This window comes from Nannobrachium achirus (assembly GCF_963921795.1).
Source record: "Nannobrachium achirus genome assembly, chromosome: 15".
Lineage (NCBI taxonomy): Eukaryota > Metazoa > Chordata > Actinopteri > Myctophiformes > Myctophidae > Nannobrachium > Nannobrachium achirus.
The window spans coordinates 61,829,565-61,845,631 of NC_137822.1; the positions used below are offsets into that span (position 1 = coordinate 61,829,565).

The 16,067-nt window shown below is 41.3% G+C and overlaps 1 protein-coding gene across 2 annotated transcripts in view; it reads right to left on the minus strand.

The window, feature by feature from the left end:
- The window catches only part of LOC308300000 (disabled homolog 2-interacting protein-like), a 176,764-nt gene that overhangs the window by 97,475 nt on the left and 63,222 nt on the right, over positions 1–16,067 (minus strand). For both annotated transcript variants that reach the window (XM_080743766.1, XM_080743765.1), the window contains exons 3-4: positions 14,592–14,690; positions 1,861–2,119 (exon numbers count right to left, since the gene is read on the minus strand). In XM_080743766.1, coding sequence (XP_080599892.1) covers positions 1,861–2,119; positions 14,592–14,690 — 358 coding nt within the window. The remainder of the gene's footprint in view (positions 1–1,860; positions 2,120–14,591; positions 14,691–16,067) is intronic.

Consider the following 16,067-nt stretch of genomic DNA (forward strand, 5'->3'; position numbering starts at 1 on the left):
CAGACCGACAGACCGACAAAGCCTTTTGTAGGCCGACCCCCTGGGTCTGGCAAAAACAACGACTAAAAAATAACGACTAAAGTATAATTCTAACACTTTCCTTTCAACAACAAAGAGAAGAAAAATGTGTAAATAGTAAAAATAGTAAAAAGATTCACGGAAACTGGGGGCAGAAATTCTCCTCTGCCTACAAAATGATGTCATACTTAACAGCCCCATTCCCTCCAAAAGCCCTTGAATATGATGGATTATGATTAAGGATTACTGTGATTATGGTAAACTTAAATTTCATATATATATACCGGTATATATATATGTCACGGTTTTAAAGAGAAACAGGACGGTCGAGAAACGGAGCACTCGGTGTGCAGCACGGGGCGGAACAAGCGGTCGCCCACAGCAACATCCTCCAGGCGGAGCCGCGCCCGCTCGATTGTCCACGACATTGCAAGCGGCGCGCAGGCCAGCGAACCTTGGTCCTGCTCTTCGCCCCCGAGCACCGCAGGTGCGAGTGGCCGCGAAGAGCCACGGCTTCGTAACTCGCGCGGCGCTCCGCCGGCCGCGCGAGTTACGAAGCCGTGGTGAATGCAATAGTTATATTTATGCCCAGGCCGTAAGGCCTGGGCAAGCCCATGATAAACACCCTGTCCAAGTGACTACAATGGAGCTAATGGCTAAGCTAGGCTAGGCTAGGCTAGGCTAGTAAATACAGTCGCAAACGAGTGACGTCAGCGCCTTCACTAGTGAATGCGAGTGAATGGCTGTCGTCGCCACCTGGTGGTGATTAGTGTGTGGTGAACGACAAAACAAGCGCTCTTACAATGAACGTCCTGCGTTACCCAAACATCCTGTAACATATATATATATATATATATATATATATATATATCGCACACACCATACAGTGAGAACTTTTTTCTTTTTTTATGTGGTTATAATTAGCCCAAAAGACATAGCCTAAAAGACGAAGCCTAAAAGACAAAGACTAAAATATTTTGATATTTAGTCGACTGAGACAATTTCAGGAGACTGACGGCCGGGCTACACCAAGCCTTTTCATGCGCGTCAGTGCGTATACGTGTTGGAAAGATCCAATATATAAATATGATATCGGCTACACCAGGCTCACGGATAGCGCGAGCCCCGGATACGCATGCAGTAAAAATAGGATCGGTTCTATTTTGTGCGTGCGCGTAAGCACTTTGTACACAAACTCCCTGGTCTCCCGCACATATACTCCCTCCTTGGTGTAGCATGGGGCTTTTCACACACGCAGACAGGGCACACGTGCGTGCACGTTTTCTGATGTAGCCCGGCCATAAGACAGGACTAAGACTAAATGGTGTGTTATTACTCTAACACATTGGCTGCGAAAATAGTCAAAAAGACATCTGGAAACGTCTTTATATCAAAATCGGCGTTCCTGGCCTTTCTACCAATAAATAATAATCAATATTACTATTTTATCGCCAGATTAGCAAAAACACTACATTACCCATAAGCCTCAGCGGCGCTCGCTGATGACGCGCGCTGGTGACGCGCATGACGTGCGCAGAGCTCTGGGAAACAGAGCGTCATTCTAGCTCCATTGTAAGTGAACGGGGGCTTTCCGCAATGATAGCTCGATGGTACGACGCGATCACACATTGTTTTGGATTATACCGGACCACGTTAACGTTATGATGCAGGGCCATCACCGACGCCGATGTATGCACGCATGGCGCGCATGCGCGCGCCTCGGTGAGTTCCATTAACCCTATGATGGCATCCTATGTGTTAAAAAGACTAAGACTAAATCTAAATTTGCTGAAAATATTATTAAAAAGACTAAGAAAATATTAACGCTGCTCCAGTCCTCACCTATGTAGTTGTTCTTGTCCTTCTTCTTCTTCTTGTCCGTGTCCTTGTAGAGGTGCACGGTGATGCTCTTGGCGGCCGGCAGGTTGTTGAAGTCAAAGTGCTCCCCCCAGAACACGTTGTCCGTCTTCAGCTTGCAGGTGGTGCGGGCGTACAGCGAGTCGTCCAGGCACAGCTCGCAGAAGTACTTCTTCTTGGCGGGCAGGTCTTTGGCCTCGATGATCCACAGCCGCAGCATGTTCTCCACCCGCCGGCTGTTGTCCTGTCGCGACACAGCGTCGGAAGCAAAATTTTAGTTTAGGGCTGTCACAATTATTACACAATTATTATTATATTACACAGTCTAACAAACATCGGGTCGCAGACAACTTTGGGTCCTGACATTTGATAAACATTTTCTAAGATGTTCAAAATATATACAAATACTGCATGAATGAATTGCATTTAATGTATACTACTGTATATATAACAATCTCCAGGAGCAGAACTACGTATATTTTTCAAAGTAGTACTACTATCTTTTTTGTTTTAAATTGTACAGCTATCTTCCCTATTTCTGAAATAGGGCATGAGTGATTAATTCATAATGCATTTTTGATAGGGATCAGCAAGGCTCAATCTCATGAATAACAGCTTACTGAAACCTTTACCCTCCCTTTACAGAGAACTAATGCAGATGCTGTTATTGCTGGCGTTTGGCCCTTTCCTATGGTTTCTGAATACATAACAGAAACCATGGTATAACTGCCTTAAAGGAGTAGTTCACCCCCAAAACAACTTTTTTTCTATTGATTAGTCTTGCCATGGAGAATAGAGTTAAATAATATTTTTAGTTTTTGTCTTAGGAATGTGACAAAAACCAAAAAATATTATTGAACTCTACTCTCCATGGCAAGACTAATCAATAGAAAAAAAATCATTTTGGGGTGAACTACTCCTTTAAAGCCCATTTAGGCCTAGAATTATTGAATGCTTTAACCAGTGAAAAATAGCAGATATACAAGCTCACAGCGCGGCACAGCCGCGCTGTGAGCTTGTAGATCTGCTATTTTTGAAAAAGTCGTGAACATGTGTGCAAATCGTTTATTATGTATTTTCAAAGCGAACGTTTGTAACTCAAATTTTGCTTCTGGGTGGTCCCTGGAACTAAATATTTTGAGATGGGGGTCCGTGGCCAAATAAATATCCTTTTGGGGGTCCTTCACATGAAAACATTTGAGAACCACTGACATAGTAGTCTCTCAAGAACAGACTAACTGAGCTCCATTTAAGTGAAAAGGACCTTTTCTTTGACGATGGCTAGCCAGATTGCTGACATAGAAACATAGAAGGAAGGAAGGATTCAAAATACACTTAAAGAATCGGGTCAAAATTCTCATTTTCACGATTTTTCAAAAATAGCAGATCTACAAGCTTGCAGCGCCGTGCTGTGAGCTTGTATACCTGCTATTTTTCATTAGTTAAAGCATAAAATAATGATACACAAAATGTGTTAAATGGGTTAATATCGTTAATCCATCAATAAAATCATTCTTCACCACATTTCAAAAGTGCATTTAATCAGGGGATCGTTATCTGTCAGTAATTCAATGTATAAACACCAGTTTCTGCTTATAAATGTTGCAGCTGTTTACCAAGAATCGACTGCACACAGGAGTGAAAGTTGCTTGATTACATTTTTTAACTTTACAATGATCCAATCTGTGAAGTAGGCAGTTAATTGTTGCCTTGGGCGATGTTATGTGCTCTTTAGCACAATGTTAAGTGTCTAGTAATTCAGGGTTGCTGACGGCAGGAACGATTCTAAAGGAATTCCTCCTGTAATCGATGCCATCACTGATACTGAACCAAGAAACATATTGGGCCCGGTGTTGTTTTTGACAGCAAATTTTGATTTAGTTTTAGTCATAGTCTTTTGAATAGAATGTATTTTAGTTTTAGTAATAATTTAGTCACCTGAAAAGTTGTAGTTTTAGTCTAAATATCATAACATTTTATGCGACTAAATCTACAGTTGATTTAGTCAACTAAAATGTATTTTGGCAGGCCTTGATGGCATCGTAATGACTGATTTTACACTTGGTTGCGTGCTGAAAATAGCTGATCTACAAGCTCGACGCGTTGTGAGCTTGTAGATCTGCTATTTTCAGCGTGCAACACCTGAGAGCAACCAAACATAAAATGACTCTTTTCTCTACTAGTCCCTCCCTAATGTTTTAGTCTAGTTTTTATTTTGTTGACGAAATTGACAATATGTTTAGTCTTAGTTTTAGTCATCACAGCTTAGTTTTTTCGTCATAGTTTTAGTCGACAAAATCAACACTGATTGGGCCTACTCCTGTTTTATCTTCTCTTCACTGGCTCCCAGGAAGGCAGAGAATTGATTTTAAAGTGCTTCTTATTGTTTTTAAATGTATCAATGGCTTGGCTCCCTCCTATGTTTCTGACATGCTTGAACCATGCGTAACTACCAGAACCCTTAGATCATCTGACATCCACACTGAACACGGGATAAATTAAAAATCAAGTTATGGTGCTTTCAGTCACTATGGTCCCACTCTGTGGAATAGTACACCAGCTGATCTACGGTCTGTTACACACTCCCTGGCTGAAAAATCACAACCTCCAGTCCTGATTTCTCCGATTTTTGCGAAACACATTTTTGGACACTGCTCCTACAGATTTTGCCCTAAAATCTCGCAAAGCGGTACAGCGTATCTCTAATGTCATTCAACATGGATCTGTCCCATTTCCCATATTCCCTCCTGATTGGCTACGGTTGCCTTCTAAAGTTTGTGTATGCGACCTGACGGTCGCTTTATCTCCCGATTAGGGAGTCTTACTGGTATGTAATTGTGTTCATTTTGTGTCATTGCTGACCCTTGCATTTTCCTGTTTTTATTTCTATTTTTAGTCTTTATTTGCATTTTCTTTGAAGCACATTGAGTCTGCGCTTGTCGTATGAAATGAGCTACATCAATAAATGTGACTTGACTACTAATCCTACTGGGAAACTACTAGAACCACAGTGGACCCTCGCTCCATCAATTCACCGTACGTCCATACGTCCGTCCGCCAATGGAAACATTGAAAACCCCAGATCTACTTGTATATTACATCAATCGGTTACACATCTCCATTCAGAAACATTGCCATTCAGAAGATAGACTTCCATTATTCTAAATGGAGGTGTCACCTAAACCTAACCTAAACCCTAACCTCAGTGGGGGTATTTCTGAATGGGGATGTTTCTAAGTGGGGGGGTGTTTCTGAATGGAGGTCTGCCCCCACATAAATCAGACCATCCATCCATCTATCCATATATCCAAGTTGTACAACACTCATTCCCTTAGCTAAAAGCAAAATACTAGTTTTTGTTAGAATTGTACTCTTGTTCGCCCCCCGCCCGCCCATCCTTCTTAACCTTCAGCATATCCCATTAGCCGGGAAGCTTTAGCATAAATAGAAATGAGACTTTAACGGATCGTTCTACCCGAGACGGGAGCCCGCTGGCTGACGACATCGATTTAAATTATTCAATGAGAGTCCTGCCATGTCCCCGGGTGACCTGTTTACCCACTTAACCACAGGTCTGTCCAGACAGACAGCTTCCTCCACAGTCTGTTCAATCAGGGGCGTCACAAAGGGGGGGGAAAAGTGGGACTGGGTTACTAGGGCCCAAGGTGGAGGGGCCTTAATTATTTTATACTTTAGCTATTGAAAAATAGCAGATATACAAGCTCACAGCGTGGCACCGAGTGCCGCGCTGTGAGCTTGTAGATTTGCTATTTTTTAAAAGTCGTGAAAACGCGTGCATCTTTGAATATATGTATTTTTTAAGCGAACATTTGTCACTCAAATTTTGCTTCTGGGGGGTCCCTGAAACTAAATATTTTGAGATCCGTGGCCACATAAATATCATTTTGGGGGTCCTTCACGTGAAAAAGTTTGAGCACCACTGACATAGAAACACACAACAGAAGGATTTGAAATAGTCAAAGACTTGCACACATTTTCACGATTCTTCAATAATTGCAGATCTACAAGCTCGCAGCGCCCACATTGAGACTTATGTCTCTTTCATCAGGGTGAACTGGCCAAGAGGCAGAGATGGTTAAAAACCTTTGCCAGAATAACAAACACATACAAATGACAACCCATCCGTACAACAACACATCGACTTGGCTACCTAGAGAGCTCCAGGGGTATAAAAGTTTAAAAAAAAAAAAAATATATATATATATATATATATATATATAGAATTAAAATTCAAGAAGAACATTTCAAGAAAGAAAACCAGCATTAAATTGGTTACAAATCAAAGCAGGAGCAGCTACTGGTAAGCGTGCCCATGGTAAAAAAAACTCCTCAGAGAAATCAATGAAGCCAATTTGAATCTGGTCTAACCCCGAATAATTAGGACTTCTTTTACCTGCCTGAGATTCTGATGAAGGCACGACATAGTGTAGGCCCAGGGACACTGTGTGGGCCAACACCTTCTCTAGAGACTACTTAACCTATTTAGAACGGGTACACATTATTGTGTATCATTATTTTATGCTTTAACTATTGAAAAATAGCAGATATACAAGCTCACAGCGCGGCACCGAGTGCCGCACTGCGAGCTTTTAGATCTGCTATTTTTGAAAAATTGTGAAAATTAGAATTTTGACCCGATTCTATAAGTGTCTTTTGAATCCTTCTAAGGTTTTTTTGAAAAACCTATATGTTTCTGTGTCAGCAATCTGGCGAGCCATCGTCAAAGAAAAGGTCCTTTTCACTTAACTGGAGCTCAGTTAGTCTGTTCTTGAGAGACTACTATGTCAGTGGTTCTCAAACTTTTTCATGTGAAGGACCCCCAAACTGATATTTATTTGGTCACGGACCCCCATCTCAAAATATCTAGTTCCAGGGACCCCCCAGAAGCAAAATTTGAGTTACAAATGTTCGCTTTGAAAATACATAGATTCAAAGATTTGCACACATTTTCACGACTTTTTCAAAAATAGCAGATCTACAAGCTCGCAGCGCGGCACTCGGTGCCGCGCTGTGAGCTTGTATATCTGCTATTTTTCACTGGTTAAAACATTCGATAATTCTAGGCCTGAATGGGTTTAACCACTGAACCACAAATATATTTGCAATTACTGCAAAAAAATAGCCTATCTGCAGGCTCACCGACGCGTTACAGCACTGTAATGACCAAAATCGGGACGCCAAGGTTACTCTCGTCTCCTCTGCGCCAAGGGTTCCCAAACTTTTCAGGCCACGACTCCACCTAAATAATCATATTTGGGAACTGGGAACCGGGCGGAAATGATCTTATTTGAACCGGGGACCCCGGTTCCATTCAGAAACACCCTCTCTTAGAAACGTCCCTATTCAGAAATACACCCACTGAGGATAGGGTTAGGGTTTAGGTTATGTTTAGGTGACACCCCATTTAGAATAATGGAAGTCAATCTTCTGAATGGCAATGTTTCTGAATGGAGATGTGTAACCGGGGACCCCCTACCCTGACGAGTAGGAATGGGACGATATGAAAATGTCAGGTCCCGATTATTGTGACCAAAGAAATTGTGATTTGCGATATCGCGATAATCAAAATATGAAACATCCGTTATGGATCCGATCCGCAAGCTCACAACGCGTCTTGAATCCTAGATAAATCCACTTTTCTGAATTCTCTAGCCTTGGTCTGAATGGCAAGTCAGATACCCGGGTGACTGCTCCATACCAGCTCCATGTTTTACTGTGGGGTGTATCAGGCGGCCGTCTGATATTAAAGGTGATACACCATGAAATTTCACTTTTCCTATTTTAAAACCTTTTTTTGGGGTCCCACTAGCACCTTCTATCCTCACAAAGTCCCATTTCTGACCGTTGTGTCTTTCTCTGGTTTTGAGAAGGCGAAGGTTAAAAGTATCCCACGGGTTCTCAAAACAGGCTATCCAGATTTGCTGCCGATTGTGACGTCATCTGCCGATTGTGACGTCATCATCAAAAAAAAAAAATTTTTTTTTTTTTTTTTTTCATAAAAAAAAAAAGATTTTGGGGGGGTGGCGCAGTTCAGGCCAAAGGTGGTACTGCAGCTGAAATGCTCTGAGAGCCATTCAAAAATGAGAGAGGCTCTCTATTCAGGAGTGGTAATTTAGCCTCAAACCTTTTGAAAAACGTTTTTGGGACATAAACAATATGACATAAATACTTTTTAAATGCATGGTGTATCACCTTTAACTCTTTTACCGCTATGCGCGTTAACGCTCGCCCCCATTCGGGCGGGTTACTCTTGCCAATACGAACGGCCGTTCATTCGTTCTTCACCTTGTTTGAGCACTGAAGCTGATGAGGGGTGGCGCGGGTTTGTACAGTAAAAACAGCTCCCGTAACGCTGCTCTCAAATCTCGACCACACATAAACAACAATGGCGGTCGAATTCACTTCCTGGACGTTTTCTATGGACTGCTTCTAGTTAATCCATTTCTATGCTCAAAAGTACTGGATCAAACGAGGGACATTTACGCCCTCATTCATTGCATTCGGCTGCCCCCTGCAGTCAGGATGGCTCGATTACAGCTAATTCTGTGTTACAAAATAATTCGTTTTAACTCATTGACTGCCAAGGCACGAGTTTCACGAGTTATTACAGTGCTCCCAGGCTGCCACAGCCCGAGTTTCCCGAGTTGGAAGCCATTTTGAAAAAAAAAAAAAAAAAAAAAAATTTTATAAAAAAAATTCTAAAAATGCCTCAAATGTATTAGTCATGATTGCAATTGCGAAATTGCTTGTTTAGCCCCATAACAAACACATCTTTCAAAATGTCAAAAATGGCTGTTTTGTCTGACTTTGAAGGCTTGTATCTCATGAATGCCTGAACGGATTTCCAAGCGGATTTTTTTGTTTGAAAGCTGTTAAAAAGTACTACACATATGGTGCATGATCTAGGCATGGGCATGCACGATCCGTGCACTAAAAATTGATCCGTGCACTCGAAATTTAGGAAGGTGGCAGTGTTTGTTTTGTCTGACTTTGAAGGCTTCTATCTCATGAATGCCTGAACGGATTTCCAAGCGGATTTTTTTGTTTGAAAGCTGTTAAAAAGTACTACACATATGATGCATATATGGTGCATGGGCGTGCACGATCCGTGCACTAAAAATTGATCCGTGCACTAGAAATCTAGGATAGTGGCAGTCTGGTACTTGGGGGCCATCTTGAAATGGCATTCAATGAGTTAAAATAATGGATGGATAATGTTTTATAACATCGCAAGGGTAAGCTACTTTTAAAGGACAACTTTAGTTTTTTACAACAAGGGTTCATATTTTAGATTGTAATTAAAGAATATAAATGAGTGATGAATGTTAAAATTATTTCATTTACCTCTTTCTATTGTTTTAGAGATTCTTATTTCAGTGGTTGGGGGCATGCGTACAAGTGGCTAAATATGTAATTTTACACAGAATATGCCCATTCCCAAGATACAACGCAACCTTTCATGGTTGGATGTGACTTATGGGGGCTAGAAGTGTTACTGTAAATAGCAACAAAGAAACTGCTGGCTTATTGTGTCTAAAAATACATATTTAGCCACTTGTACGCATGCCCCCATGCGTACACATGCCCCACATTTTAGCAAGGTAAACACGATAAAACAATAGAATGGAGCAAATGAAAACATTTTAACACTCACTTTTTCTTTTCTCTAATTACAATCTAAAATATTAACCCTTGTTGTAAAAAAAACAAAGTTGTCCTTTAGGCTACTTTTGATGGCAGTGACACAAATAAATAAATAATAAAAAAGCAGTAAAAGAGTTAAACAATGAAAAGGCCGATTTATGCGTTTTGGCGTATATGGTGCAGAAAGTGTAATTTTTCTTTTTAATTAACAAGACATGCTATAATCAATTGTTAAAATAACACTGCGATATGGCAGCCATCGTGTTATGTAACACAACATGAACAGAGAAAAGAGCTGTGTCTTGACTCTGCCAAAAGGTATTAGACACAACTAATCTGTTGAAATCACTGAATAATTAAAAACCGCAAAGCCAAGCTGGAGAGATTTACAGTCCTGCTTCAATGGGACGTTGAGGATAAATACAACTTTTGAGGTGATTAAATATTCTTTCCTCCCAAAGTTGTACTTAAAGGAGTAGTTCACCCCCAAAATGACTTTTTTTCTATTGATTACTCAGGCCATGGAGAGTAGAGTTCAATAATATTTTTTGGTTTTTGTCACATTCCTAAGACAAAATTTTGATTCGAGTAAATTTACCCCCATTGATTCCAGATGGTGACCCGTTTCGAAACGGGTCACCATCCGGAATCAATGGGGGTAAATTTATTGTTATCACATTTTTGTCTTAGGAATGTGACAAAAACCAAAAAATATTATTGAACTCTACTCTCCATGGCCTGAGTAATCAATAGAAAAAAAGTCATTTTGGGGGTGAACTACTCCTTTAAGGTATTGTTCACAAAAAAACAAACTGTGCAGAAACCTTGTATCTCCGCATTTCAGCTTCATGGCTTTATGTGCTTTCGTAAATGAATGCCATAGTTTGCAGAAAGAGCGAATACACTTCCCGACACCAGCGTCTGCATTTTGGGCCCTTGGCATGGGTGTTGCCATCATAGATTGTAAAAGCACCAGAGGATGCTATTGGCTGCCAACGGTCACGTGCAACTGCAGAGATGCATGGGAGAATGTGGTCGGAGCCTCCCGAAATACAGCACACGAAGAAGAACACAGCCGGCTGGTATCAGTTTAGATGGCCACGCCCCCCACAACTTTATCATCAATTTGAACATAAATGGGACCTTATTTTCACAAAACACATATCATCGTGATTGAAAGGCAATTTTTAACTAGCGATAGGAACCATAAAGTATTTATGAAAATGTTAATTAAGGTTAGAAAATAAAAGGGTAGGTAGGACCGGCAGCCGCCGCACGGACCGGCAGGTAGGATCGTCGGCGCTACAATGGTGGTTAGGGGTTAGGTTTAGGTTTAGGCATAGTTTTACTGAGGTTAGGGTTAGGGTTAAGGTTAGGTTTAGGTATAGTTTTACTCTGGTTAGGGTTAGGGTTAGGGTTAGGTATAGTTTTACTGAGGTTAAGGTTAGGGTTAGGGTTATGGTTATGGTTAGGTAACGGCCGGCACCTGCCGCGGCAGCGTCGCGGCACCCGCCAGTGCCGGGAATTGTATTCGCTGTCCCTCATAGTTTGTCCTAGAACAGTCAGAGAAGAGAAAATCTACACGTTGTGAACTTTTCTCAATATTTTCAACACTTTGAAAGTGAAACATACAAGGTTCAACATACAAGGTTTCCACTCGACAGTGTCAAAAGGGAGGCCGCTGCATTGTTTTCATCTCATTAGTGCCTTTTAAAAAAGAAGGAAAAAGAAAAGAAAAAAACTTTCCCAGCTTGAACAAAAGGCAGCTTGGCTGCTTCCCATAGGGTTCAAATGTAACAGCAGAAAGAAAGCTACTGCTGGTGGCTAGGGAAAAAAAGACTGTGTGTGAAACGCTGTCATTAGCGAGTCAGTTCTTTAATGTTACATGAAGGAAGGAAGATGCTTGGAGATAAGCACCATTTCTTGGCTGGACGTGAGCAGGATTGCAACTAAGTATACTTTCTATTATAAAGTAGGACAGGAGGTCGGGAGTGGCTTATTGTCGGTATAAGCCAGTAACACACAGTCCCCGTTACAACCACTAGGACACGGAATGCTGAGGTGCAGCGCCACACCTAAGGCTGCAACTAACGATTATTTTCATAATCGATTAGTTGGGCGAAGTCAGGTTTAAACGATTAATCGATTAATCAGATTAGGGATGGAAATCAGAATCGGCCAATATCAAAAATCGGCAGGAATGATATCAAACTGGCCGAATCGGTGACCGGCAGGTCACTGACATAAATACCGGTTTTATGCCAATTGTGTCTATGGCACTGCACAGCATGATGCTCTGGTCCTGTGACTAAAGTAAACATTAGCAAGTAGCACTTGCTAATGTACTACTACTTAGTGGCAGACTACAGAATACAGATGGTGCTGATTACCTATGCAATGTAAGGATATATTCCATAATCCTGTGTCAATGTCGTCTCAAAAAAGAAGAAAAAAAAAACATGCGTCACCTGCTTTCCTCCTGCCTAGTCCAGACGGTCATATTAGACTGGATATTGTGTGTGATTTTGGATATTGTACTATTGTGATTGATTTGGCATTAGTGTTCTTCTAACTTATTGGTACTCAAATTGAAGTATGTCTTGTAGGCCTACTTGGCCTGAAAAAAGGGTATTGGAGCAACCCTATTTTCTAGTTCTTAGCTAAAGAAATCGGTATCGGAAAAAAATGGTTTTGGCAGGTCAGACCTTCATAAAACCGGTGGATCGGTATTGGCCAAGAATTGTGCAATCGGTCCATCTCTAAATCGGATAATGGCACTTTTTTGCAATTACCTTTACAATTTAGCATGAAATTGTTTTAGGCATTTTTTTTAACCAACAATAAAGAGAATAAAAAGTATATTTCCTTCAGAAATAATAGCCTATTTTATTTACTGTACATAACTGTACTTTTACATTTGATACACATCTCTAACTCAAATATTATATTTATTGTTATTCATTTACCTTTATTTTACATTAAAAATATATATTCTAGTCCAGTGGCTTGGCAAGTACATCTACACAGTAAGTATACACAGCTTTCAAACACTGAGCCTCAAAGCCGCCAGTTGCACATTATAAAAAACCAGCAGAGGGAAGAGCAGAGTTGGCCTCATTTGAATGCAGCTATTGAGCTGTTAAGTGGATGCATTAGTGATGCAGCCAGGTGCATTTCCATCCAGCATGTAAACACCACTGTTCACCTGGCTGTGAGGTTCAACAGCCCAGAACCCAGCTCTCCACTCATGCCTCCAATAATGCCAATAATCTCCCAAAATATCGTCTGTTGTCGAAAAACTTTAAAGGCCCACTGACACGCCCCGAAATTATAATAGTATGATACAGTAGGTCACGTGGTCTCTCTGAAAACGGTCTGAAACAGTCTGAAACTCATGTCACAGGGTAATCTGCCCCTCGCCCCCCAACAACAGCTGACCAGTACAGTAAGTAGTCTAAGTACAGTCGATTAATTTGATTGGCTTGTAATTGCGCATTCCCACAATGACATCATAAAAATATTAACTCATATTTTAAGATGACTTTTTTTAAAGTGACAGTACCCCTTTAGGTGACAGTACCCACAGATATAAAAAGCTAGATGCCTCCTTCGGCTAGGGGGCGTATGCATTTAGCAACTAAGGGAATCTTCATCACTTCCGTCTTCATTGCTTCCACGTGCGTCACACATAGGGAAGTTCACAGGCCAATCAGAGGCAGGTGGGGGCGTGTCTTTACGCACGCAGCCTGTGAGAACAGCTGAGCCGCGCAACATCGGAACTGGCTCTGTTGAAATGAATTGTGGTCCTTGGATAAGTCCTGGAAAAGTCGCGCTGTGATTGGCCAGTAGTCACTTTGACTGACAGCGTTCCCTTAGTTTTTTCAGGAAGTCCGGACAAGAACTTTTGCACATCGCTCCAATTAACTGCAGAGGCGAACGAGGCATCTAGCTCTTTATATCTGTGACAGTACCCCTTTAACACATTCCCTGCCATTTAACAATATCTTCGTACTCTCATATGCCCCTGTCTCCATAGACTTCCATGTAATTCATAGTGCACGGATCATGCACACCCATGCCTAGATAATGCACCACGTGTGTCCACATTGCTCACAGCTTTCAAACGAAAAAAATCCGAATGGAAATCCGTTCAGGCATTCATGAGATAGCAGCCATTATGTTTTCCTAAAATGTAAACAAAGATGGCTGCCATGTTTGAAAGATGGGGTTGCTATGGGGGTTAAACATGCAATTTCGCGATTGCTATCATGCCTACTACATTTTTTGGGGTAAAAAAAAAATGTTTGAAAAAAAAAATGATTTTTATTTATTTTTTTCTCTGGATTATCGGGCCTGGCAGGGAAAGACGTTGAAATAATCTCGGGATTATCGGGCCTGACACACAATGAGTTAAAGCTATACTATGTAACTTTTTTAATAAAACAAATCTTAAAATTGTCCTAATTATTAAATCTCTAAAGTTTTAGAACACCCACTCTGTTCATTTCAGCTCCCAAAGCCTTTTCTTTATATGTGTTCTACTGAGCCCTGGTGGCCGTGACCGGGGCTGTTTTTCCCGGCAAAATTATGTCATATGCATCATTCTGTACACGTGTCTCCCTACCGGCCAATCTTAGCCCAGATCACACACTGCCGAGCTCTTCAGGAAATACACTGCAGTGTTTACAATGGGCTAGGAGTCTAGCATGTAACTCCCCAACCGAGGCTCGTAGAGGGACACGAAAGACCTCTATGGATAGGTCTCGGCGAGGCGAGGCGGACGCGGTGGTCTGAAGGCCCGGTCCGCGGCGAAAAACGGCCGAAAAACGGACGAAAAAAGCAGACGCGACCGCGGTTTGCTATAACGCTACTGACCACTAGTTGAGCAACTTACACAGTATAGCTTTAAGTGATAGTAATTGAATTATTCTATTGCGACCGAAGGTCGCAGTTTACTACGAGAAACATCGTAGCTTGTCCGTGTCCGTGTAGACGTGTCCACATTTTTACAGCCTATGGGTTTGCCGCTCTGACAGACTAATCATGCCTACCTTGTTTGGATGCACAGCTCTCCTCAGGTTCTCCATCCATTTGTCTCTTTCTGCTGACGAACGACACGAGAAGCATTTGCTTCCTGTGGAGGTGGTTACCTGCCATGCGCACGCACACACGCACGTGCACACGCATTCGCACACACGCACACACGCACACACACACACACACACACACACACAGTTTGATTACCAAAGAGCAGTGGTGGAAAAAATTGCAGATGTTATACTTAACCACTTGAACCCTAGCATCCATATTGCGGGGGAAAGCGTTTCCAGAAAATAGCAGATCTCCAAGCTCGCAACGGTCATCTAGTTTCAGCGAAAGCTTTCCCCACAATAACAAGAAAAGACACTAGTAGGGGTGCCACAATACTGAACCGTACCGGTATACCGAACCGAATGGCCATGTAGCGAACCGAACAGCCCATTCCGAATGAAACAAATTTCTTAATTTCTTTGGGTGTGGCCACATAACAATTTAATTTTTACTCTTTCTGTACACTTTTTTGTAGAATATCTTCCTCCTAGTATAATCATAACTGATTATCATGTTTTAGGGGGGAAACAAATGTGTCCCAATTTGGCTGGGAGCCAGTCATTGGATTTTTATTCATTTTCATTTTTTCATTTCATTTGAAAGCTGGGGATCATAGCTACAAAATGATATATTGGTTGTGGAGATTGACCCAACAGTTTTGAAGATATGGCTTATAGAATGATGCCATGCTGAAATACTACTTTTGAGATATTCAAGTTTTAAATAAATGTCTAACCTGCAAATGACCTGACGATCTCTCACATTAATTAAAAAAAGTCTTATTTACATGCAGAGTTAAGCTCTGGCGTTGAAGTGAAATGTAGCCTGAAATTTATGAAATGCTTTAGTGGCTTTATCACATTTTAGTGAAAAAAAAAGTATTTTCAGTCCCTGTCTAAAGCTGTACTTTCCGAGATGACTGGCTCTCAGTGAGATTGGGACACAAATGATTGCACCCCATTTTTTTTTTCAATTTTTACTGTACCGAAACTGTGAACCGTGGGCACCCCTAGACACTAGTATAGGGCCCTGAGGGCCTCCGATCAACCATATGTGGTATAAGAGTATGCAATACCAAAAATAACAATACCACTGTATAAAAGTAAATGGCGTGTTCAAAATTCGACTCAAAAAGAAAAGTAAAAAAATAAAGTATTGGCATCAAAATATACTTTACAGTAAAAAAAAAATTTGAACGACACAAAACAGGGACTAAGTGGCATTAATGCATGTTAATGATCTAAATCAGCACAGCAACTAGTAGCTAAAGCTGTCAAATCGAAGTGGAGTAAAACAAGTAAATTGGTGTAGTAGAGTAGCAGTATCAGAACATGGAAACACTGGAAATGTGCCTCAAAACTGTAAAGTGCAGTACTTGAGTAAATGTACTCTAAGCTCCATTCCACCAAACAGAGTTTGACAGTCAGGGGCGTCAC